This window comes from Vidua macroura, chromosome 17, assembly GCF_024509145.1.
Source record: "Vidua macroura isolate BioBank_ID:100142 chromosome 17, ASM2450914v1, whole genome shotgun sequence".
NCBI lineage: Eukaryota > Metazoa > Chordata > Aves > Passeriformes > Viduidae > Vidua > Vidua macroura.
The window spans coordinates 5,751,664-5,776,832 of record NC_071587.1 but is presented as its reverse complement, the minus strand read 5'-3'; the positions used below and the strand labels follow the sequence as shown (position 1 = coordinate 5,776,832).

The following is a 25,169-nucleotide window of genomic DNA, read 5'->3' as shown; positions in this document are numbered from 1 at the left end:
AACACCACAAAATCCAAAGTGGACTGGGCAGTGCTGGCTGCCCTGGGCAGAGGGATGAGCCAGATGCCCTGCTGAGGGTTCTCACATCTCTGTTTTATGGTTATAGGAAAAAAAGGAAGGAAACCATTGGGAATTACCTGGACAAGTCAGTAAGTCTTTCACTCTTTAGCTCCTGTGTCTAAATTCAAGCTCTTTCTATCACAGCCAAGGTGAGCAGAGGGCAGGGAAGGGCACAGCGGGCAATGGCACCAGAGGCACTGCCTGGGTGGGGAAGGCTCTGCAGCCACCACAAGCATAATCCCTGGGAGATGGCTCGAGGTCTGATCACTTCACATCAACCAACTGACCTGAGCTGGATCTCACTGGGATGTCTGGGAGGGAGAGATTCCTCCCTGCCCCGAGCTAAAGTGTCTACAGCAATGATGCTTGTTCAGAGCACAGAACCACAGGCAGCACAGGAGCAGGAAGAGTGCATAATGCCCCAGCCCAACATGCTGCTGCAGGCCCCAAAGCATGTTAAGGAGTAAAAGAGAACAGTCCCTTCCACAGAAAACACAGAGAATTATCCACCTTTCCAAGAACGGGACATCCAGCTGCAAAAGAAGAAGCACAAGCATTAGGTTTGCACTCAATAACTTCTTAACTCCCAAGAGCAGAGCTCACCCTGAGGGCAGCAGGGTTAAAAAGTCAATTAAGTGGGAATGCCCAGTAACAAATATGGTTTCTCCCTTCCCTCTCCTCCCCTGGAGAATTCAGCTCTTACCGTTTTCTGGGCGCTGAACATCAGGCTGCGGTAGAGCTGTGCAAACTGCCCGTACGTGATATCCCCGTTCCTCTGCTCCACATCCTGAAAAACAAATCAAACCCAGAGGTTTTACAGAGGCCACAGGTAACTCTGCATGGCTTAAGGAATGTCTCTTCCCACCAGTATCCCTGGGGAAAGAAGGAGGAGAAGGCCAAAACCTGTTCAGACTTTGCCTCCTGTACAATGGCCTCAAGTTGTGCCAGGGGAGGATTAGATTGGATATTTTGAAAAATTCATTAAAACAGTGGTCAGGCATTGGAACAGGTGGCCCAGGCAGTGGTGGAGTCACCATCCCTGCACGTGCTCAAAAAACACGTGGACGTGGCATTTGGGGACATGGTTTAGTGGACATGGCAATGCTGGGTAATGGTTGGACTCAATGACTTTAGAGGGCTTTTCCAACCTTAACAAATCTGCCAGAGTCTCTCCTGGGGCCAGCAGGACCCTGCAGTGCCCAGGGCACAGGCACATCTAAAATGAATTTCACAATTCCCCAAGCTCACCCACACGAAGGCAACCCACACACTGATAAAGTGTCACCACTTACTGAATACTTACAAAAGGATAATTTGATTTTTTTGTTTGCCCAGAGTATCTGAAGTGTCTGGAAAGTGCAAGACCCAAAGCGTGTGCTCTCCTTTGGATACACCACTCTTTGGCCTTGGAGTTCTGTGCTGGTAGGAATGAGGTGACCCTTCCTCCCTGGGTCAGTGGTGATGCTGGCAGAGCATCACTCGCTGGCAGTGGGTGCAAGAGCCAGGATACAGGACCTGGTAGCTGGTCTGCATGACTGGAGCCAGGAGCAATGAGGGGAGTGTGGGAGGCAGGGTGGGGTAAGGAGAGAGTGCTGGCCACAAATGGGCCAGGGTGCGGCACCCAGTGGGAGCTGGCACCTCTTCAGTCACCACCGTGGGTGGGGGCCCTCCCAGGAAAGGCTGGGAGGCTCTGCAATATGCAAACACTCCCTGGGAGTTTAACCACCACCAGGTTTTGCTCAAAGGCAGGCAATGGACTGCTGAGGGTCCCTGGTGCTGAGGGGGAGAGCAGAGGGGTCACACACTCACCGTGAGTCTCTCCCGCAGGAACCGCATGTTGGGGACCCGGTAGTTGACCTGGGACAGCATGCTCTTCAGATCCTTGGCAGAGATCCTGGGATAGAGGGGAGACATGTTCAGGGGGTCTGGGATGGAGGGGGTCTCACCCTGGGGCTGGGACATGCACAGAGAGGCCGCGCCCAAAGGGACATCAGCTGTGACACAAGGATGGATGCGTGACCCCAGAGCGATGCTGAGGCTGGGAACAGTGGGGGAGATGTGGGGAGCAGAGAGAGATATCTGCATGTCAGTGGGGACTGCAAACAGTGCTCCTGCAACTCCTGACAGAGCTGCAGGAGTTGCAGGAGTGAGCCCAGCAGCCTCTGCCCAACTGAGCTGATGCCACAGCTGACAGGCAGCACCCACTGCTTTAAATGAACGACCAGGAAGAAGCATTTTTCAACTGTGCCCCAACGTGGATGCTGGGTGACCAACTCCCTTCCAAAACCCACTCCCTGGCCTGCTGGAGCAGGACAGGCTCTCTAAGTGGTTAGGACTCAGCTAATTTTATCTTAAGGAAAGGAAAAAAGCCATTTTTGGTCCCCAGCCACAGGCACAGCAGTGCCACGTCGTGCCCAGCTGTGCTCTCCCAGCCACACACGCTGCAGGCAGGGAGTGCAGGCTCCCCAAAGCCCTCCACACCAAAGGTGCTGGTTCCCAGACCAGGGAAAGCTCCAGTGCCAGCCCTGAGCAGGATCCCACACCCCAGCAGGCAGACACAGGCAGGAAGGAGCTCTGGGCTGCCCTTGCCTGTTCCAGAGCTGTCCCCACATGAGGCACCAGCCCTGCAGCAAGGAGAAATGAGGATGCCTCCCATCTGCAGGATTTAGAAGCTGAGGGGGTCTGTGTCCAATCATTTTTCTGGCAGCTCCTGCCTTAAAAGCAAGTCCTGGGAGTCCACCCCTGCAATCACAGATGGTGCTTCTGTCCCCCACTGAGCACGTGGGAACACAGGATCCTACAGGATGCTCCCCCATCCCACAAAGCATAGGGCAAGTCTGGAAATCCTTATGGCTTTGGAGTGCAAATATAAAAACACCAGGGAAGATGCCCTGCACAGGGGATTTAACCCAGAGGCATGCTGCCATTCACATGTGACATCTTTTTTACACTCTGTCCTGAAAGCAGGGTGATCTCAAACACCACAGGAAGGAGGAGGGATGGAGAGAGCTCCACGGAGAGGGAGAAACCGGCTGGTGTCAGGCGCTGCAGAGACCAGGGCTCGGCAGCCAGCAGGACACAGAGAGCCCTTGTTCCTGGGCTCAGAGCCCTGGGGACCCGGACACACACGGCCACAGCAGGACCTGGCCCAGCTCCTGTGCTGTGCCCGAGGCCAGCACCCAGCCATCCGTGGACTTTGCAGTGTCCTGCCATTCACTGGCAGAACAGAAAAAGAAAGGAAAAAAAAGCTGAGAAATGGTCCCCCTTCCCTCACAGCTGTACAGTCAGCAACAGACACTGAGCACAAGTATCTCCCCTGCACCTCTACCTCCCTGGCAGGTGAAGTTACCCTGGGGCTCAGAGTGAGTGTTCTGGGAGGAGATCCTGCCCCTTCCCTTCTCCAACACACCCAGCATCCATAGTCATGTGCAGGGTGCTGTGTGACCCCCCCGGGCAGGGGGTCCCAGCTATGGGCTCCTGGGTGACAGAGAAATGCGTGGAGTGAGCCAGGAGTACAAGAGATGCCCTCACATGTCAGGAAACACAGCATGTAACAGTTGTCATGGGACCCCAACAGGACACTCAGAGTCCCCAGGGCTGCCCAGCAGCAATCCCTCCTTGGTGAGAGCATGAGACTGCAAAAAAGCTCATGGATGAAGAGCAGGAGAGGCTGGAAGAGCAGAACCAGCAGCAGCCATTCCTGGAGACTCGCTGGAGCTGACACTCAGCTCTGGTGAAGCTGAGCTGTTTCACAGGAGGTGCTGGACCACAGCCCTGCTCGCTGATGTGACATGAGCAAGCCCTGTCAAAGCTGTGACCAGCATTTCCCTCTTGGCTACAGAAGGAGGACAGGGTACAGAAGGATTTTATTTATTGTGTGTTATTCATCATCTTAAAGTGCTGGAGACCTTGGATAAACAGCTTAGTAGTATTTTCAGACTAGAAAGTGAAAACAAAATAAACTGATTTTTTCTGTGGAACAATTTTTAAGGTTTCATGACAAACAGGCCAGAGGCCCAGCCCTCTCACAGGGGGGATGGAAACATTCCCCTGCCAGCCCTTAGTAAATGCTGCTCCCAGCCATGGGCAGCTCTCCTGGCCAGAGGTGAAACGGTCTCCTCCACAGCAATTAGGAAAAAAAACCCAGCATCCTGTTATCCTCCTCTTTCCACCTAACCTCCCTTGGAAAAACAAATACCCAAAGGGCCAGCAGCCAGTGGAAACAGCCACCATCTGCTGGTGCTGGAAGGGACGGCCGGGCCCCCAGCAGGGGAAGGCAGAGAGAAGAAAGGGCTCCAGCACAAGAGGCTGAGGCATGGGGCACACAAATGCTGGGAATGATTTCTGCAGCTGCCAAAACCCTATCTGTTCTGGAAAGGATCAAGGATGGTGTGCAAGTGGGGTTTTTTTAAAAGAAAATCACAACTCACTGTTCCCTTTGAAAACCTACTTCCAGGCTGAGAAGCAAAAGCAAAGAGCTCAGTGACATTAAATTTAATGCTGAAATGCCTCACAGGGGGCAAGATTTAATCCAGGAGATGTGTATGTCACATAACTGTAGCCTCTGCCTTGCAGAAAACACATGGATCCTTGTAAAACGTTTGTAAATGGGAAGACCCCAAATCTTTCCACATCCGTTCTGTTGATGTTTTGCTCCTCTCACTGCCTGGGCTGGAGCAGCAGCTCTCCTAATTAAGGGTTTTGCACTGAAACCTCTCCCTGTGGGTAAGGACACGTAAGGAATATATTGGATTTTGCTGCTTTAATTCTAAATGCTAATAAAAAGATGATATCAATAGAAACAACAGGGATGCAACAGGCTGGGTGTCAGCTCTGCTGATCTGCCTTGGGCAGACAGATCTATACATGCAATCTCCTTCTGTACTGTTGGGATGCCATTTCATCAGTTTTACTGCATAACCAGAGGGGAAAAAAGGACCAATTATTTCCACTTTTCCTGTACTCCTCCTCCAAAACCTCCACACAGCTACCCCTGCACCTGCCTCAGTGCTCTCCATGGCAGAATTAGGAAACACTGTGCCCAATCACCACTGTGTATACAACCCAAGCCTGGATTCAAAAGGTGTGTGGCTCATGCAGAGCAGCTGCAACAGATTAAAGCTCCTTTTCTTCCCTTTCTGCCTCTGTGAGGATTTATTCCTCCTCCACAAAATCCCCGAGCACCCAGCGGTGCTCTCGTCATGCCACAGTATAAATCACTGCAAAGGCAAAAATGTCCAGTGCAGCAGGATCTGCCCCATGCAACACACTCCTGCCTGCTCCTGGACAGGTTCAGTTTGTGCCCTGGCTGGCTGTCCTGGGAGGGTCACAACAAGGACAAAGCAGAGGATGCTCTGGACCCCAGCGTTCTCCAGTCAGCCCTCTCTGGACAACAGAGCATGGAAAAGGGGCAGGTGGGACCCATGTGCTGCACAGCAGCTGGAGGCAGGGCTGATGCCTCCAGGGGAGCACATTAACACAGGAATCAATGCTGAAAGGTTAATGGGCTCAGTTAACATCACAGGGGAGAAGCATGTCCCGTGGATGGAAGGAGGCAAACAACAGCAGCTCAGTAAGAGCAGGCTGGCAGCCAGCGCTGGGACTGGAAAACTGGTGATGGCAGTGGGCAGCGAGCAGAGCACGGTGGAACTCACCTCCCCAACAGGAAAATGTCCCCTCCCGTATCTCATGGTGAACCATGACCCAATTCCTTCCCTTACCTCCTCATGACAAGCATGACATTTTACTTGCTAGGACAACACTAAGTACTCACCCAAGAGCCCCACAAGCCAAGCAGTGGGATGATCCATGCCCTTACAGGCCTCAGAAAAGGAGAATAGAACAAACAGGGTGGAGAGTAATAAACACAACCCAGTTCAGCCCTGATGGGGTGCCCTGAACTGCCTCTTGGCTCTTTGATGTCTGCTTCCTTGGGTGGTGCCAGGTGGGGGAAAGGTGTTTCACAGCTGTGGGCTCTCAAGGTGTTACTGGGTCTAAACAGCTGAGAAATAGGTCAGGAAAACAAGACGGCTTTTTAAGGCTTTTTTTAATTCAGTGAAAAGGCAAGTTTGGGACTTGGATTAAGGTTCCTTGAAAACGAGCATTAAAAGCCTAAGGAACGCAACAAAAATCCCAGAGGCTGGGGTTTCAAGTCAAAGGTGAACCCTTCCAGCTCAAAGCCTCCCCTGAACACGACTGCAGCTTTCTCCCTCCTCACCTGTCTTCCCGGTTGCGATCCAGGGAGTAGAACTGCTTCCGGAGCCACCTAGGTGGGAAGGCACAAACAGGCACACACTCAGCTCCTCAACAACCAGCCCCTGCTCCAGCCTCTCTCTGGAAGATGCTCAGTGCCACACCATCCACTCCCACATCCCTCCTTCCCACCAGAGAACCCGGCTCTGCCCCCTTTCACAGGCAGCCTACCCTATTTTCATACAAAAAATACATTCTGCTTTAAAAATGCTTCTGCACTGAAGTGCTACAGATAACACAGGCTGTGCACACACAGAAACATCAATTTGTGGTCAAACTCCTTCTCCCTGATGCATGAGATCAAACGCTGGGGTCAGCAGGATGAAGCTTCTGGAGTGCAGAGGCAGAAGTGCTGGGTCAGCACAGCTCAGAGAGGGAATGAGATATCACCGTGCTCACCTTTTTCTGTCAAAACAGACAGAAGGGGGGAAAAAAGAAAACAAGTGCAGGAAAAGGACAGGCTTTCCTCACCTTTCAATCTGCAGGGGGGTGGGTGCCCTCAGTGTGTCTGCCACCAGCCAGTTCAGCCCCTTGATCCACATATTGACCTCATCCTCAGAAGTGGCTGTAGAAAATGCATGGGAGAAGTGGGAATAAGGGACACACAGGCTTGATCAACAACCCAAACCTCTTGGGACTATCCCCAGCACCTTACATGCCCTACTCCTTGCTTCATCCCCCTTCTGGTAACAATTCCCCCCCACGCAGATGCTCTGGCTGGCTCCTCTCCCTGCCAAGCTCCTGCTCCTCTCCCGAGGGATGGATGTGGCTGGCTGGACCTCTTGCCCCTGCGTGTCCCACTCCCTCCCCCTCCAGTTCCCAAGAGCTGGGAGTTATCTTTGTCCCCAAGCAGCCAAACTGTTTGGGTCCTGTGAGGTTGAATTTGTGGTTCAACCCTGTCTGGCACAACCCCAGGGCCAGGAGAAGTTTACCTTGCAAGCTGAGGGTCTTCAGCCGGAATTCCGTGCCGTAGAGGACAACGAAGCAGTGAGAGTGGTCTGGTCGGAAACACGGATCCTCCTGGTACCGGTCAAAATCACGGGAGTTCCTGCCCGGACGGATCTCTTTGATTTCACGAATATCCACTAGGAGAAAGGGAAAACAAAGGAGACCTTCAGGGAATAGCTTGGAATTCCCATGGCATTGGAGAAGGAAGGGCACAGATGAAGTGGATTTAGTCTTCTGAAGAGCTGGGTTAGCACCCATGATGGCAGCCCCAGCCCTGTAAGCACAGCCCCCTCTTACTATTCCCTAGGAGGTTTCCCCAGCCAGAACTCCCCCAGTTACCTCTGTGTTCCCCAAAAATGGCTGAATGTCTGCCCCACAGGGATCCCTAGGAAGGGGCAGCTGTGAGCATGCTGGAGCATTAGTGCTAAGCAAGGAGAAGGAGCTGAAGAGACAGTGGTAAAGGAGCATCTCACAGCCTCCCTCCCCAGAGGAAATTCTGGGAAAAGACTCCTATTGCCATAGAACAAAGAGAAAACAACAGCAGCAGCAAGGGAAAAAAAAAAAAAAAAAAGCAACACAACAACGAATGAAACCCAACCCAAACCCAAGAAAATTTTGCTTCCTGGAAAAATAGTTTCTTAAATGCTCGTGGGAATCAAATAACAACATTTCTGAGTCACATTTCCAAAGCAGATGATGCTTCTGAGCAATGCAGGATGGAGATTACTGCAAACCTGGCATGTAATTCATCCCAATTAAACTCCACTTACTGCACTCTCTGTGGATCATCTCGCCTTTCATTTCTGTTTACTGCAGTTTAAAACTAGACAGAAATGTGACCTGCTCATCACCCACAGCACTAAACTGCATGAGACACGATGCTCTCTCCAAACCCCACAGCAAGGCAGACACAGGGATTGACTTTGGGAGGACTTGTAAAGCACAAAGAATGTGGGATCCTCTCTTGGATCCTGCTCCCGTGCAGCACTCAGGGTGCACCTGGAGACAGTGGCAGCCTGCTCATTGCCTAGCACAGGACATATCCAGACTGACCACTCTATGAATTTTGGGGGTGTCCTGTGCAGAGCCAGGAGTTGGACTTCATGATCCTTGTGGGTCCCTCCCAACTCAGGATATTCTATGAATCTAATAACCCTTCAAAGCTCATCAAGTTGTGACAAGAGCATAGAAAAACCCAGTTCCTTGGGGCTGCAAAGGAAGGACAGACAAGCTTCCTAAAATAAGCAAGAATGTGACTTTTTGAGGCATCATCTACCCTTTGGAAAGGAGCTGTCTGGCAGCTTAAATGTTAGCATGCCCTGCCATAACCTTACCCGTGTGCTCATATCCTTAGTGACACAGCAGGTTATTTTAGCCTGTAAAAACCCATATCACAGCTCAGGTCTTTGCATCCAGGACACGCACAGTGGGGTTGAAGGCCAATCCTGTCCTTGGAGGATGCAGGGTTTGACCAACACAGTGGGGGAAAACATGCCAGATGAGTTTTCATGGTAATTTACCAGGTAATACCTACCAGAGGAAGGTGCTGGAATATTCCTGCCCTGCCTTTGCACCACACTGCAAGCATATTGCCTGCACTTTGGGATGCTGCAGAGCTGGCTGTGCCCTGTGCTCACCCCTCCCTGCACAGAGCACCAGCAGGTTACCAGCGAGCGAGGCAGAGCTGGTGTTACAAAGTGCATACCTAAAATCCACGCAGCGAAGAGAGCCCTGGAGCAAGTGAGGTGCTTATCAAGGACAGAAGCACGCAGGGAATTCCTAGGGCAAAGGGCAGCCTCCGTGAGGATCGGGCAGGAACCTCCAGCCCACGCATACTTGCAGCTGCTTGCTCCTCTCTCTCACCCTCCCAAACCTGCCTGAGTGTGCTGGGGAAGGCAGCTGGGGTTTGCTTTGTGCAGCCCTCTTCTCACCACAGAGCAGCACAGCAGCCTCGCCCCCAACACCCTGCCGGCCCCCTGGCAGCTGGAAGGAAGTGAGTCTGAGCAGGAAGCCCAGCAAGCACAAATGGCACCATCCCCAAGCAGCCAGGGCCCTCCCTCTGGAAGCACAGGACTGGGAGCCACCAGGGAAAGGAGGGGTGGGGGGATTTTGCTGGAGCCCAGGTCTCACAGAGACACTGCAGGCTCTGCCCTGCTCAGCACCAGCGAGTTTCCCCATCAGTGGTGGCATGGGCACCATGACATGGCCCATGTGTCCCACCATGGGGCTGCACTCAGTCCTTGCTGAGAAAGGCTCACCAAGGATGTGGGCAAAGACACGGGGTTAAGCTGGTGGGGTCCCAGCTCCACAGGCCATGTGCACACCTGGGCAGGTGACCTGGGGCAAACCCTCTGAAGACAAGTCCTCTGTCACCACGGTGAGCCACGTCACGTCTCCTCCTCCCAGAGCTGCCCTCTCCCAGGGCGTGCTGGGGAGGCCGAGTGTACAAACTGGTCCTTATCCCACCTGGGATGTGGCAAGAGGGGAAGAACTTGGTGCCGCAGAGATGGCAGAGGGAAGCTCTCTGATAGAATATGAACCCTGCTGCAGCCTGGCAGAGCTGGATGCCCCAGAGGAGAACCAGCAGCAAGCAGGGGTGGATGAGCAGCGGATGAGATTGGAGCCTGGAATGGGCTGGCTCCTCTCCAGCCCTCCTGGGAGGGTGTGCAGACAGGAGCCAGGAGAGGCTCCGGGAAGGAGGCAGCAAAGCCCATCCAGTCCAGAGATGCTCTGAGCTCCCCACATGGTTCCACAGTGCACACTGAGCCATCCCATGGCTCTACAAACAGTTGTGCCCTTCACAACCTCCCAAACTTCCCTGCAGCCCACTGCCAGAAGAAACAGCCTGGCCCTCCCTTTGTCTCCAGCACTGGAAAAAAAAAAAAAAAAAAAAAAAAAGTCACATTTCTGGGCAAAGAGCCCTCTTTCAGCAGGAGTGGGTTGCATCAGAAAGAAAAAACTGACCCCAGATCCACCTCCCTCACCATGTAAGAAAAAATCCCACCAAATTACCCTCTGGTTACATGAAAACCAGATCCACCCTTGAAGTCATTTAAAACTGAAACTTCATCCAAGCCTCATTTACCCGCTGATGGATAGGGTGTTGTAATGTGTAAGGATAAGGACAGCCTGGAACAAACTCTGAGGGTTGCAAAATCGCCACCTCCAGAGGATTTTTGGAAAGCTGGAAAACTGATTAAATTAAAAAAAAAAAAAAAATTAAAAGCTGACAAAAAGAGCATTTAGCCAGATTACTTTCCAGGATGGGTTTATCAGGGACAGCCTCCAAACAAACACCCACCCCCTCAACAGGCTTTGCTGGGTCTGCATCTCCCTGGGGAGAAATGGTGCAGTGAGAGCCACGGGGTCACTGCCAGCCCAGCCCGACCTCAGCTGGCTGAGATGGACTGATCCTGCCCGGGGGCAGCGGAAAAGCCTCCAGCCTACTCACTCTGGCAAAGAAAAAGAGGTTAAAAAAAGAGTCTTCCTGCTATTTAGCATTGTGGATCCCACTGAGCACAGCCATGTGGTCATCCCCAGGCTTCCCATCACTGGAAGGGGCACCAGAGGGTCAGGTGGCCCCCGGGGAGAAAAAGGAAAAAGACATGGTTGTGCATGTGATTAAAATACAAGCAAAATCTATTATGCAACGGCGTGGGGAGCAAAGCAGTGCCACCTCCCTTTTAATATTTCACTGGAAGCCCCCTGAAGCGGACATTTGGGCCAGCAGTGGGGCCGGTAGGAGCTGCAGGAGCCCGGAGGAGGATCCTGGCTCACCTGCTCCTGCTGGCACCCACCAGCCGGGTGTGGGTGTTCCCCCACCAGCAGCCCTGCCCCTGGCTCTGCTGCTGCAACCCAACACCGCCTGCAAGAACAACGAAAACCCACCACAACTCCCCCGGGAGCTCGGGATGGGCCGGGCGAGCTCTAAGTGCTCCGCTGGCCGGGGGCCAGGGCCCTCAGCACCTCTCAGTCTGGAGCCCGTCCCTGCCCTTCGCTGGTCATCCAGCCCCTTCCCCCTGCCGAGCCCCGGCTCTGCCCTGCACAGCCCCATCCCCACCGGGCTGCGGGGGCAGTCAGGCAGACCCGCCTGAGCTGGGCTTTGGCACGGGGGAGGAGTTGGGGTGGCTCGTAGGACACGCGTGTCGCACCCGTAAGGAACACGCCGAGTGCGGTCCTGCCCTTTGCATCCCCTTCGGAGCAAGCCGAGCACTCAGCCCAACCAATTAGGAGCGCACGTCACATTAGTATTGGTGCTCAGAGTGACAACAGCTCAACCTCTCAAGGCCACAAGCTTCCCTTCATCGACAAGCCTAAGGCAGGCACAGTAAGGGTGAGCTGAACATCCCTGCTCGGAGACAGACGAGGTTACCGCATCCCCCTCCGCTGCTCAGCATCGCCTATCAGGTTTCCAGAGGAAGAGCCAGTGCCATTAACAGATGGCTTATCCAGGACAGCAAGAAACCAGCTGAGGCCTCTCATTTGACCTTAACTGGTTTTTCAGAGGGCAGGGAGCACGGCTGAGCCACCCACGGAGGCCAACAATCACCAAAGCAGCAGCACCCTGTGCCCCAGAGCATCCCTCACCCCCTGTGAGCTAAAAGGCAACTCAGCCGTTTCAGTTAAGCACTCAAATCCACATAAAGCATCCTCTCACTTCCCTTGCTGTCCCGGGGAGTAGCCATCCTGGTGCCTAGGGGATCAGTGGTACTTCTGCCTCAGGAAAAGAAGCAGGCAAAGCTGTTTTCCCCTCCAGACTCAGCTCAGCTGTGTCTCAGGTTGCTCTAACAAGGTGCTTCATCTCACCTGCATCAGCAAACTGGATTTTTTGCTCCAAGCCACTGGATTTTGCTATGAAGCAATTGACTCAATATCACTACCCCAGTGCCAGCAACACCCATGCAGAAAGCACCTTGGGAGGGGAGATGCTGGGGGAAGAATTGCTCAGTGGGCTGGAGATGGGACAACAGGGAGCTCCTGACTAGCCAGGGTGACTGGGGCTAGCCTGGATCCCGACTCAGATCCTGGCTCGGCTCTCAGCAATCCTGTCACTCAATGTGGAGTGAGAGGATCTGGCAGGGAGCTTGAACACCACCTGGGAAGGGGCAGCAGTGCCAGCAGCGTGCCCTGGGTAGCCCATGCAGGGCACGTGGGGACGTGCTGGCTGCTCTGTGGGCACAGGGGCTTCCTGCCCGAGCCTCTGCCTGCCACAGCCTCTGCTGTGCCCCCATCACATGTCCTGTGGCTGCTGAGCTCCTATTCCTCCCTCCCCTGCTCCCCCCCACAAAATCCTTATCACCTGCAGAGGAAGCTGCAGGAGATGTGCAGGGAGATTAGGAGATGCTGCTGAGAGGATGTGAGGAAGAGACCTCCCCTCCTCCACCCCACACATATCCCACATTAGGGGCTGGAGCATGGAGGCAGAGGTCCTGCCCAGACATTGCTTCTACAGGGCACCGTGGCCTCTTCCCAGGCTGCCTTGCCATCATCAGCCTCATGCAGGTGGCCTTCAAGAGCTCTTGAACATCCTCTTGATGTGAGAATCAGAGGCAGCTGTGGGCTGGCAGCTGCCTGACCTGTTATCATCAGCACATCTCTCCTGCTCACCCTCAGCTACAAGAAGATATGCATAAAAAAACCAAAGCTGATCCTCCAAGTGAGCAAAGCAGGATGCTGCTACCTCACAGCCTCAGCCCACAGCCAGTGGGGGGCTCAAGGAAACAGGCAGCAGATGGCAAATGCCAGGTGAGGGCTCCAGCAATCTTCCTGGAATGTGTTGGGGCTCCCTCTTGTCCTCCATGGAAATGTTGTCTTTGTGGAGCTGTGGGGTTTTGTACCAAATCCCAAGCTGGGTATCCAGGGCTGCTGGTCGTACCCACTGCCACATGCAAGGCTGGCGCCTCTGAGAGCCATGGACTTGTTACAGTCACCATACAGGACACGGGAACACATTTCCACCCCAAAGAGAGGCAGAGCTGCTCCAGCTGAGGCAAAGCCCCAGTTTTTGCTTCCACAGATGCTGCTCTGAAGACGTTGGTGTCCCTGTCCCAGATGAAATCAGGCTGGTGGCAGCCAGCAGAGACCCTTCAGTCATCGCCCCGTCTGAGAGGCACAAAGTTCCACTGACTCATCTGGAAAGGGGAAGCTCAGCACTGGTGCTCTGGACAGCCTGCCTAGGGAAGGCTCCCCAGTGCACCCCCAAGGTGACCTTTCTTCTGCATGGCATGGCAGGTTCCATCCCCCTCAGCCCTGCCTGGGTGAGAAATGCAATGGCCTTTAAGGAGCAGAATAAACCAGAGGGAGGATGGGATGAAGGTCTGTGAGCACAGCTCCTGCCTGTGCCATTCTTCCTCCCTCCAGGGAAGATCTCCTTACAGCTGTAAGGAGACCCAGAGGTGGGCAGGGACAGACTGATGAGGCACCAATACATGCTGTGCCTCAGCATGGAAGAGGGTGAGAGGCTGAAGGAAGTTGCTCTCTGGGCAGGTCCTTCATGGAAGGGCTGAAGAGGGAACCCTTCTGTGCAACATCTCTGCATCCCTCTCCTGGACCTTACAGGGTCACTGATGTTCCAGGCTCTCAGCCAGCCAGAGTGCTCACTACCAGTGAGGGGAAAGGGATGGGACCAAGCAGATTGGCAGAAACCAAGCAGGACAGAAGGGCAGAGGTGGCAATCCAGCAGTTCTGAATGCACAGCTCACAGCCTGACAGCTGGGAGCCTGGCAGGGCCACTGAGGAAACCCTGGCAGAGGTGGATCGGGGACCTGAGTGTCCAACAGCAGCAAGATCTCCTTGGAGCATTTTGGGGATTTCTGCACTCAACAAAGGTGCCTTCCCAACTTTCATGCCCAAGGGTCATGCCCTGTCACAAAGCAACTGGAGACAAGAGTTGGAGACATCGTCCCAGGACAGGGCACAAAGGCAAGGAGTGAAAACCAAAGGACAGAAAAGATTTGTCACAGTGGCAGCAAATGTCAGTGATGTTCAAATGCTGTGACTCAGTTTTCATCCACCCCACCAGATGATGCAATCAAGTTCCCGTGACAGCGATTTACAGCAGAGATGCCTGCTGGCCAGGACCCTCAGTGGGCAGCAGGGAAGTGGCTTGTCCCTGTCCCTACCAGGGCTTGAACTCTGCAGTGTGAGGGCAACACTGGAAAGAGAAGGATGAAGATCCCATCTGCTGCTGAGCTGTTCGAGGTCACCACATCAGCCTGACCCCTTCCTATCCCATGCTCAACCCAAAAGCTGTTCTGAGACTGGCAGGGTTGAGTATTTGCCAGAGCACAGATGTGACTTCCAGATGCGTGCCCTCCCCTCGATCTCCCTCTGTGCCACTCTGCAGAGAGGCCCACGGGCTGGACCATCTCAACCACTAAATGCAGAGAGGCACCTCCTCCTGTCACCTCCTCCTCCTTGGATTCTCCACCTGAGTGCTTCTACCCACCCCAACACAAACCAGACACAAAGTTACCAGAGAGCTGCTGGAGAAATCAAACCTGTCCCAAAGTGGTTAGAAATGGAAACAGCGACTCTCCTCTTCCCTTTCCACCAGATTTGCTCTGTCTGCACTAACCACGCTGGGACTCCCCTGGACTGGTTTCACCTTCCAACGCCAGGGCAAGATTTTGGGGGATAAGCAGCCAATGGCACTTCCTTACAGCACCATCCAACTGAAGATGTCCAGGCACTGAGCAGACACTGCCCTGGCACACGACAGCATTTTCAGTTCATGGGAGAGAAGCAGAAGCTCATGGTGATGGTGTGAAACCATTTGGGACTGTTTTTTTAAATGACCTCACCTGGGATTTATTTGGTCCCCAGAACTGGAGACCTCTTCCTGTTTGTACTCCAACCTGCTCCATGGTTCATATCAAGCCTGATGTACCAATGCTCCAAAAATTTCATTCCCTCACCTCTAGAGCTCTTCACAACGTGCCCCAGAGCCTGAGCTGTTGGAGGTTACAGAGACAATAATCCAGCTAGCAGCAAGACCTTGAGAACAGGCTGACATAAGGCACTACAGGACATGTGAGACATAGAAGAGGGAAAAAAAAAACCCAATAAAAATCAATTTCTGCTGCTTTGCTGGGACATAGAGACAAGCACAGCCAACTCCCCACTGCCCTGGCACTGCCTGGGGTCTGCTCTGGAATCAGTGATACAGATTTTTGGTCTTCTGAAGCTGAGGAGGGCTGTGAGCTGGCAGGGATTAACAGGACAAGGACTGCAAGCTCAGGAGAGAAGGAGGGTATCCAGAGTGCCCTGGAATCCTGGCAAGAGGAGCCAGAGATGGATGAGTGATGTCCAAGGGCAAGTATCCAAGCACAGGAGCTTGGAGAGACGAGGCAGCAGGCTCTGTGCTCTGCTCTGATGAGCCAGGGGCATGAGAGCCTCACACCAAGAAGGACCTTGACAGGCAGTGTCCAAATGCTCAGCAAACCCAGCCAGCCCCTGCCCCACCTCCTGCCAGCTGGGAAGCAGATTTATGGGGCACAGATCTCCAGGGCAGGGAGCCAAGGGGGTGAAAGTCCTCTCGGACAGTCCCTGCTCCCAGCATGGCCAAGCCCCCACCTGCAGCCAGCCCCGTGCTCTGACCTGGGCTGAGGATTACTCCAGCAGAGGCGAGGAGCAGCAGGAGGAGGGATGAAGGATGCACTGGCACGTGCAGGGGGGATGTCCTGTAATCACCACACCATCAGCACTTCTGGGAGCAAGTAAACAGGAAAAAGACTCTCAAGCAGCTGTTGTGCCCAGCGTCCCTGCAGAGCACAGCCTGCAGTGACAGCCGGCCTGGATGTGGCGATTTCCAGCTCCACCTGGTGTGGCCCTGCCACGGGTGACGCTCAAAGGGAGCAGGATGGGGCTCTGCATGGGATCCCAGGAGGAGAGGAGCACAGGATACCACAGAGGGAACCAGAGGAGCTCCAGCAAAGATGGAGAGCAGGACAGTTGGAGCAGCTCCCAGAGTCAGGAGGCAGCAGAGCACCCACAGCATGGCTGCGTGTCACCCAGAGCACAGTGGCCCTCCTGCAGCCATCCTTCCAGGCACTGGGATCCTGGCTGTGCAGGGGACACACCACACATCCAGCTCCTGGGGGATGGAGTTTGGAGCTAGCAGAAATGGCAACCTTTGTCCCTACAACGCTTCAGCCAGTAGGTTGCTTCCCAAAGGACCACGACTGGGAAGGCAGGAGTCCTGCACACTCCTCCATATGGATAAAGGCTGGGGGTGGGCTGCAAACACAAGGCTGCACAGCTCTGGGATTCCATATGTTAAGGCAAGAAAAAAAAGAGTCATATTCCAAGAAAAAGAAAATAAATGTGTTTGTAATGGGTTGGGGAAAAACCACAACCTGTAAGTCACAGTCCTGCCCCTTCTGCTGTGGCTTTTGGCCACTGCATCCTTAAGGCCAGTGGGCAAACAGCTCAGCAGAACATCTCACATCACAGGAGATCATGTGCTGGACCTTCCCTGGGATGATTTTAAACCATCACCATGAGTTTCCCTGGCTAGGACAGCCAGGAACGCTCTGGGGCACCTTACTGACAGCACAAGGAGGGACTGACCAAAACCTCAGAGCCACAGATGTTTAAAAACAGAAGGGAGGACCTGCAGAGGAAAACAAGGGAGAGGTCCATCCCAGATTCTGGAAATCTTTCCATGGCTCCCCAGCCAGCCAAATTCAGGACCCCAGATCAGGCTAAAGAGCCACCAGACCACAGCAGAGATGGAGCTAAGAAGCAGTTTGAAAATCACAGAGACTTTCAGAGTATGGGCTGGCAGCATCCTAAAGCTCTGCTGACTTGTACAGCCATAGTGTGGCCAGCTTCTGTAGAGACTACAGCCCACGGCTGTTTGGGTGCTCCACAATCCTGAATCCTCCTGCCATCCAGTGTATCAAGGTGTTCAATAGATGACAAGGAGAGATCCAGCAAGGTGCTCAGAGACAAGGACACCTGGGACAGGAGGCTTGAGCCTGGCAGATCAGAAGCAGACGGCACTGGCCTAGAGTTCCGAGTGCTGGGGGAACTCCAGAAAGGCAGAAAATTCTCAGAAATGAGGAAGTTTCTCATTGGAATCAATGTCAAAAAGCTTTTTCCACATAAAAAAGCACTTTGTTCAAAATAAAAATACTCAAAGATTGAAACCATTTTAAAGGAAAGCTTTTTCCAGCACTAGAGAGTCCCATTAGGAATGGCTGCTGTCACCACGTCCCTTCCTGAGAGCTCTCCCTGGTCTGGAAGACACTCTCCCACCATGGTCTGATGTAACACCTCCGGCAGCAAAACCACGCTCGGCGGAACAGATGAGCAGGGAGAAGCCATGAGATCAGCCAGGCAGCCACCCCCGTGCAGGCAGGACAGCCACTGGCAGGGGATGGGCTGGATGCTGAACTGATCTCATAGGGGGCACCAGCAGCAGCCACCACCACGAGCAAGTGAGCTGAGGAGCCCCACAGGTTTCTGTGAGCATCCCCAGCTGTCAGGCACCACACAGCTCTCTCCATACAGCTGCTGTGCATCTGTTGAACACCCAGAGCTGCTCTCTCCTTTTATCCTTCTCTAGACAGGTATCCCTCTAGCTGCTCTATTCCAGCATAATCTTCCACCATCCACTTGCCAAGCTTGTTTGGCCAAGGGGAAAGAAGGAGGATGTAGGGAGGGAACTTTCCAAAAGCATTGTAAGAGCTTCAAGTTTCTGATTTCTACTGCCCTTAAACCTCAGAGAACACTAGAAAAGTAAAAATTCTTCTCCACTGACTTCACCCATTTCCTTCTACTGCATGGTAAGGTGCAGCCAATGGTTTTTAAACTCAGAGCTGCTCGGGTTTTCTGTGCTCAAAGGCCCACACCTCCTCACCACATGCTGCAAGTTCTTCCTGGACTCCCCACACCCTCCTGCACTGTGAGCTTTACACTGGGTCTCACAGAACCTGCAGCAGCTCAGGAGCAGGGACACAGCACGGGGGCTGGCTGCAGCTGTGCCAGGCCACACGGCTGCTAGAGCCACTGTCACACACCTCTGAGCCCAGAGCCAGCAGCCAGCTCTTGGCTGACCCAGCACTGGGCACAGACTGTCACTGCTGGCCTCTTCGCCTACCAGACCACAGCCCACCACCAGTGTGGTGCTGGGCTATTCCCACAGGCCTGCAGGACAGCAATCACAGGCTGATCCCAAAGGCTGCTCACAGCTCCTGCCAGCCTGTCCCATGGCCTGGATGGGATGCTCAGCACAAGCTGCCTGTCAAGCCAACCCCAGCAGGATCCCACTTCAGCAGGACACACAATCAAACGTATTCCACTTCCAGCAGCTTCTGAAGCTGCCGTCCAGAGGCTGAGCTGCTGCAGCTCATTAATAAGCCTGCAACCCAAGCAGAAGTTTGTGTGATGTAGCCAAAACTGCAAGTGAGGGTCTGTTCTGAGAGCTCCTGCTCCATTCCAAGTGTTCCCAAGTTTTACATCCTGGCCAGGCTGCCCATCACAGCACACTTTGATGTGGGTCAGTTCCAAAAGGACACAACAGCCCCAGTGCTCTCTGGAGGGGACAGTCCCAGCCAAAGAGCAGTGCCCAGGCTCCCAGGAACACAGAATTTACACCAAGTCTGCACTCCTGGGCAACTCACTGGCCAAACCTGCCCTGCCACATGCAGCACTTGGGGACTGGGACCTCAGGGCTGCTCAGGGCTGGGGACTTTAGCACTGACTCAAGGCTGCAGAGCCTTTCCTCCTGTGTCTGCAATCTGTAAGATATGCAGGAGGTCACACGCCTGCTCACACGGGGACAGGGGGGCATCTTGACAGTCAGCATGTCCTGGGGGTGTTCACAGGGCAGCCACTGCCACCAGATAAGGAGCCAGCAAAGGCTTTGAGATAAGGATGATCATCCCCACCACCCATGCTGTGCAGGCAAGGCAGCTCAAACAGAGCAGCAGAGATCCCAGACTGGGCTGGGCAGCTGCTGGCTCAGCTCCTCAGCGTGCAGATGGGGCACATTGAAGTCCTGTATAAAACCCCACAACAGAACAGCCCCCCGTGACGGGAGGTGACAGAACTGAGCGTGGCACCTCTTGGCACACGCTTTGCAAGGCCAGATGTTCAGATCCACCTCACTCAGGTGCTCCTGCTGCCACACATGGTGTCCAGCCAGGGCAAGGAGAAAGCCAAGCCCTGAAAAACTCAGCCCCTTGATGTTGGTGAGAAATAATCAGTCCAAGACTTTGCAAAACCTCTCCAGCACATTCTAATTAGCGGGCTTGAACCCCATAAGCCAATTCCTTCCACGTGGCTGACTGGCAGAGGAAGGAACCAGATGGATGGATGACGTGGGTGCAGGTACTAGAGGAAAACACCAGCCAGCCAACTTCCAGCTGCTCTCCAGGTTGCAGAGAAGCTTTTGAGATGCCAAGGGAAGAGGTAATGTCTTACTGCACGGCGAGGGGTTTTCTAACCTGCTCCTCCTGGAAGATGCTACCAAGAGTAAAACTGGGATGACAAAGGGATGCAAAGCAAGGGAAGAAGCTGTTTCAGTTTGGAGGTGAAGGCAGAGCTGAGCTCACTTGCTCTGTGGGTAGCACAAATGCCCTTGTTAGCAGGAAGGGGGACACCAAAAACCTGCCCTCAAGAAGCTGCCACAGCAGAGAGTCGCGGGGGAAGCTTCAACCATCCCAACAGTCACAAGCCTCGCTCTCCCCTTCCCACCCCAGCTCCAGGCACCTCAGGGGGAGCTCCCTCCTCCCATTCCTGCCCACTGCAGGGGCTGCATCCTGCATCCATGGGTGGAGGAGCAGGAGGGGACCCTCCAGTGCAGGAGCCATCCTGCACCCCAAGAGGAGCTCATTCTGAAGTTATTTTATCCTTGAAAACCATTTCTGGCTCACTCGCTTCTTAAGAGCTCCAAGCTCATCAGCTTAGGGAAAAAAAAAAAAACATAATTAAAGAAGCTGTGCCCCAGTGGACTAATGAAAGAAGCTGGTGCTTGAAACGGCTGAGGCGAGTACGAGCCACACTTCAGAGCCACTTTGCATTAATATTTTACAGCTCATTTCTTTTCTTTTACACGGGCGATGGTTTTTCTCCACCTCCAAGGGACTGAGCTCATTTCACTGAAAGCAAGAATGCAACCAGGGTTTTTGTGAGGTAGTTTTTTTTCTCCTCTCTCTCCCCTATAAAACAAACATCTGCTCCAAATTTTCAGCTCACTCTCTGAGCAAACTCTCTGAATTTTCTGACGTGTTTCAAGGCAAACAATTCAATTTGAAGCTGGCCTATAAACCCCCCAGCATGAGAAGGTAAGAATGCAAGACCCTTTTTTATTAAAAATAAAGAATCAGTTAACACAGGAAGTTTAAAAGAAAAAAAATGCATGAAAGACAACTGACTTGAGGGATTAGCTCTACTTTGCTCTGGGTGCTTAACAAAAAGAATAGAAAATTATTAGCACTCTTCCTATTGTAGCAGCCAGGCCCTCTGCAGAGCTGATTAGCAAGAAAGCAATGCATTGGTAATTAAACCTGGCTGGAATCCTATGAACAAAAACAAGTATTAATTGAAAAAAAAAGCCTTTTTTTTTTTTTTTTGGCACAAACCTGGATTGCATTTTGCACAGTTTTGAAGAAGTACAGGAGAAGGAGGCAACTGCTTTGGAAAGGGAAAGGCTTCCTGCCCAGGGGAGCTTACCCCTCCTCCCCAGCCCTCAGCTCATGGAGATTCCCGTCACTCTGGAGTGAGCTGAAGAGCTCGAGGAGGAGCAGGGTCCTGTCCAAGAGAAGAGGCTCTCATGTGGCAGCCCAGCTGGCTGGAGGCCCTGCTCTGCCTGCTGCCCAGCCAGAGCTGCTCACGGAGGGCAGACGTGGGGGACACACACAGTGTCTTTATGCAGCGCTCACAAAGCGCTACACAAGGGTCACAAAGCAGGGGACGAGGAGAGGGCTGTCACACCAGCCACACTCTCTGCTCTCCGTCCCCCAGCACCTCCTGGCTCATGGGCAGGCAAGGCTGGCCAGCTCCATGGTGGCCAGTGAGGCCAGCTGGTTACCTGTCCATCTGCAGCACATGTGGTGATGCCACCCAACCCTTCGCAGAATCACGGATTCATTAGGGTAGGAAAAGTCCTCTGAGACCATCCAGTCCAACCACTAACCCAGCACTAAACCATGCCCCCAGGTGCCACATCTACACAGGCTCTTCCCCAGCCAGCAGCCCCCTGCTCCTACCTCACTGCTGTTAGGAGATGCTAAAGCACAGAGAGACCTTCATCCTTAAGTGCCAGAAGTTCCTTGCAGAGGCCAGTCAGACCCTGCTGGCTTCAGTAACTTGAAATAAAGGTGGCACATCACCTCTGGGCACGGCAGCATGGCAGAGCGAGGGACCTCAGACTGACAGCACCAGGCTGTTGAGGCACCAAAGGCACAGAGGACAGGGGTTCCCTGGACCTCTCTCCAGCAGTGGGGTGACCTTCAGCCTGCTCAGGCTCTGCTCCCCTCTAAGCTCCACATCAGTGTGCACAGAAAGCCAAGCACCACCCAAACACTGTTTTCAAGGCAAAGAACTGGCTGCCTGTTGCAGCCCACCAGAGTTCAGCAGAGATCAGAAGTACTGACAGACCAGCCCCCGCAGATCCTGGGGCAGCAGCTGCTCCACGACACCTCTGACAGTGATGGCAAAGCTCCAAAATGAGCACCACCACACCGAGGAACGATGGCAGTGGCTGTGCCCAGAGCCCTCTCCTCCTGGCACACTGCAGCTTTAGCCCATGTGCTAGAGGCCACCTGACCTCTGTCCCTTCATGCACTGCCCACCCTGCAACAGGAGCTTCCCAAGCTGCAGCCACAGGGGCTATGCTCTTCCCAACACTGTCAGCCATGGAGCCAGGTCCCCCATCCTCGCCCATCCCTCCCTGGGACAAACACACATCTCCTTTCTGCACAACCCACCAGGAGCAGAGAAAGGAGCACAGCTCCTCTATAGTTGGTGTCCACGGAGACAGACCTCTCCAAGACATGGCCATCCACACAGACATGCCCCAAGCCCAAAACCTCCATATGTGATACACTGTGGATGTTCACCTGTTCTGAAAAGGGTAAAACCCCAGAATCATTCCTACTTAGACATTTAACATGTATCCAGAGTGGTCTAAAACTCCCTGGTGGTCTCCAGCTCTCAAGAAACACAAGAACATCCATTACTGACCCACGAACACAGCAATCTTTGACCTGTGAGTCCCCAGACACCATTTGGTGGAGATGCTGTTCCATGGGAAGGAACATCTCACCTCCTGACAGCTGGCTACGCTGCTCATAGTGCAAGCTGAGGCCAAACCAGAACCACCACAAAAAGTAAAACCCAGTCTTCCCACCAGCCCCAGCCTACTGCTCCCTATGCTGGCATGGCTTGTCTTCATGGGGAGAACTGGATCAGTCATTGCCCATGGCTGACACTACCCTGCACTGAAAGCAATGAGCTCAACTCCAGATTATTCCCCCTCTGGTTCCCACCATGGCCGTGGCAATGTTGACCTCAAGGAGATAAGCCAGGAGGAGAATACCTTGAAGTGGAGCTGTCACACACCTGGCTTTTCCCAGGCATCCTCTTTCTGCCCAGAAAGCACATCCAGATAAAAATAGGGAAGCTGGCCAAGAACCTAGTACTGCTGGCCATCGATCCCATGGCTTTGCCTTGCCTGCCTAGAAACCCAGGCACTATTTGTGTACACAGGCTGGTATTTCCAGCTGGAGCCCCACAGTACTGTCCAGGAAGTGTTAAAGCAAAGCTCTGCTCCTCAGCCCTGCAAGCTCAGGGTGTTGGGTGACACCAGAGGAGGGGACTGAGGACAGGGTGAGTCGCTCTGGTGAGAGAGGATGCCATGGGGAAAGCATCTGGCATCAGAGAGATGGGGCTGAAGATACAGCAGCTCTTCAGCCTGATGTTCTCTGTGTCCAGCAAGGCCAACCTGGCCACTTGGGAGGGTCACACATAGTGTGGGAACACCACGGGCATTGGGAGGCACACATGGGGAGCCCAGAGCCCAAAACCACCAGCCAGACACCTTGCCTGTGGCACAGCAGAGAGGCCCCAAGGAATTTTCCTCTGTGACATTAAAAGAAACACAATCATCTCAGTCCCTGGGACACTCTCTTTGCTTTCTCTGCTCTTGGATGCCTGCTCAGCACAAGAATTCCTTGCAGCCATGGCTTTATCATTGTCAGGCCCACAGTTCTGGTACAGAAACTGAAGTTCTCCAGATTTCCCCCAAAGGTTACAGGGACACACCTAGGTCTGTCCCAGGAACAATCACCCATGCAGACACCAGTGGGGACCTCTGTCCCCCATGGGCACACGTGGTCTGTGAGCTCTGCCCAAGACCAGAATCTCCAGCAAAACCAACATTTGCTCTGCCTGAGTTTGAGAACAACTTAAGCCCAGGGTCAATAGAATGCTGCTCTCTCCTCCCTCTCACACTGCCTCATCGCTCCCACAGGCCATTCTGGGAAAGAGATGGGGGAGCTTCACATCCTCATGATGCTAAAGGAGCCCAAGGCTCCCTCCAGATCTGCCTGCAGACACCACAGGGTGGAAGGTAGAGGACTTGAAGGGTCTCAGGGCAAACCAAAGGCCCAGACTTGCATTTTGTGGACCTGCCACAGAGATGTGGCCACCATCTCCGTGCCCTTTCCTCATCTAAGCCCCTTGTACTAACAGCGTCCCAGCTTTCCATCCTGGACTAGCAGCACTTGCCAGGAGAGATGACAACCCCTCCCTGGCCTTGCTGAGCCTCAGTCACATCCCTCAGCATGGGGAAGGCCAGTGCCACAGCCAGCACCAGCTCTGCTACCCTTGGCCTTCGTGCACGTCCCCTCTTCCTCATGTCCCACACAGAACAGAGACCCTGTCCTCGTGCTGGTGCACACGGGGCCAGGAAGGATAATTTAAGAAAACCTGGGAAACCAACACCAAGTTTAAGAGTGCAGAGCATGCCAGATCGCACCCCCTTCCCACCTTACGCCCATGCATAAGAAACCCGGTTTTACACTCAGGTTTCTTACGCATCCTTTCCTCTGTCCTCCTTGTCCCCATCCAGCACAGGAAGCCGGGGCTCACCTGACCCTGTGCCATCACCCTCGGGCTGATGCGCAGAGGGTCGGGGAAGAGGACGGAACTACAGCACAATATTTTGGGTTGGTTTTCCTACTGTTTAACATTTTCCGTTTGGTCTCATCTCTTGCTCCGAGGTGCAACCGCAAAAGGGCTCACACTAATCCTGCCTCCTTCTGAGGTTCCCTACAGCCCTTAGGTGCTGCTCGCCAAGGCACCACCCGGGAAAACACCGCGTTTATTCCAGGGGAAGTTTGGTGCCGAACAGGGATGCGGAAAGTTGGGAGGCGGCGCTGGGCGGGGGCAGCGGCGGTACCGGCCCGCGCATCCCCCGCGCATCCCCCGCGCACAGGGCGGTCGGGGTCGGCCCCGTGCCGGGACCCGGACCCCTCTCCGCCCCCCAGGCTGCCCGCGGGGAGATGCCGGGCACGGAGAGCCTGGAGGTTCATTCTTTTCCTTTTATTATTATTTTTTTTTTTTCCTCCTCGCCACCGAACCCCGGCGCTCCCCGAACGGCGGCTCCCGGGAGGGCTCCGGCCCCGCAGCCCCGCCCGAGGGAGCGCAGCCCCTGTGCCGCCCCTTCCCGCCGGGCTCCCCCGCCGCGCACTCACCGGCCCCCTCGACCTTCTCGGAGCCGCGGCTCCAGGTGACCTGCCGCGTCTCCAGCTTCACCTGGAAAGTTTTCCGCTCGGGTCGCTGCGACTTTTTGGAGTAGAAGAGGGTCATGACGGTGCCCACCTCCAGGCTGCGGCAGAGCTGCGCCGCCTCCGCCTCGCTGGGCGCCCCGGGGCCGGCGCCCGGCCCGGCCGCCATCG

At 54.0% G+C, this 25,169-nt stretch overlaps 1 protein-coding gene across 4 annotated transcripts in view; it reads right to left on the bottom strand.

The window, feature by feature from the left end:
* PLCG1 (phospholipase C gamma 1) overlaps window positions 1–25,169 on the bottom strand; it is a 41,645-nt gene extending 16,476 nt beyond the window's left edge. For all 4 annotated transcript variants that reach the window (XM_053993100.1, XM_053993102.1, XM_053993101.1 and 1 more), the window contains exons 1-7: window positions 24,966–25,169; window positions 7,245–7,397; window positions 6,784–6,877; window positions 6,278–6,325; window positions 1,870–1,954; window positions 764–847; window positions 571–593 (exon numbers count right to left, since the gene is read on the bottom strand). In XM_053993100.1, the coding sequence (XP_053849075.1) occupies window positions 571–593; window positions 764–847; window positions 1,870–1,954; window positions 6,278–6,325; window positions 6,784–6,877; window positions 7,245–7,397; window positions 24,966–25,167 (689 nt within the window). In that variant the 5' untranslated portion in view covers window positions 25,168–25,169. The remainder of the gene's footprint in view (window positions 1–570; window positions 594–763; window positions 848–1,869; window positions 1,955–6,277; window positions 6,326–6,783; window positions 6,878–7,244; window positions 7,398–24,965) is intronic.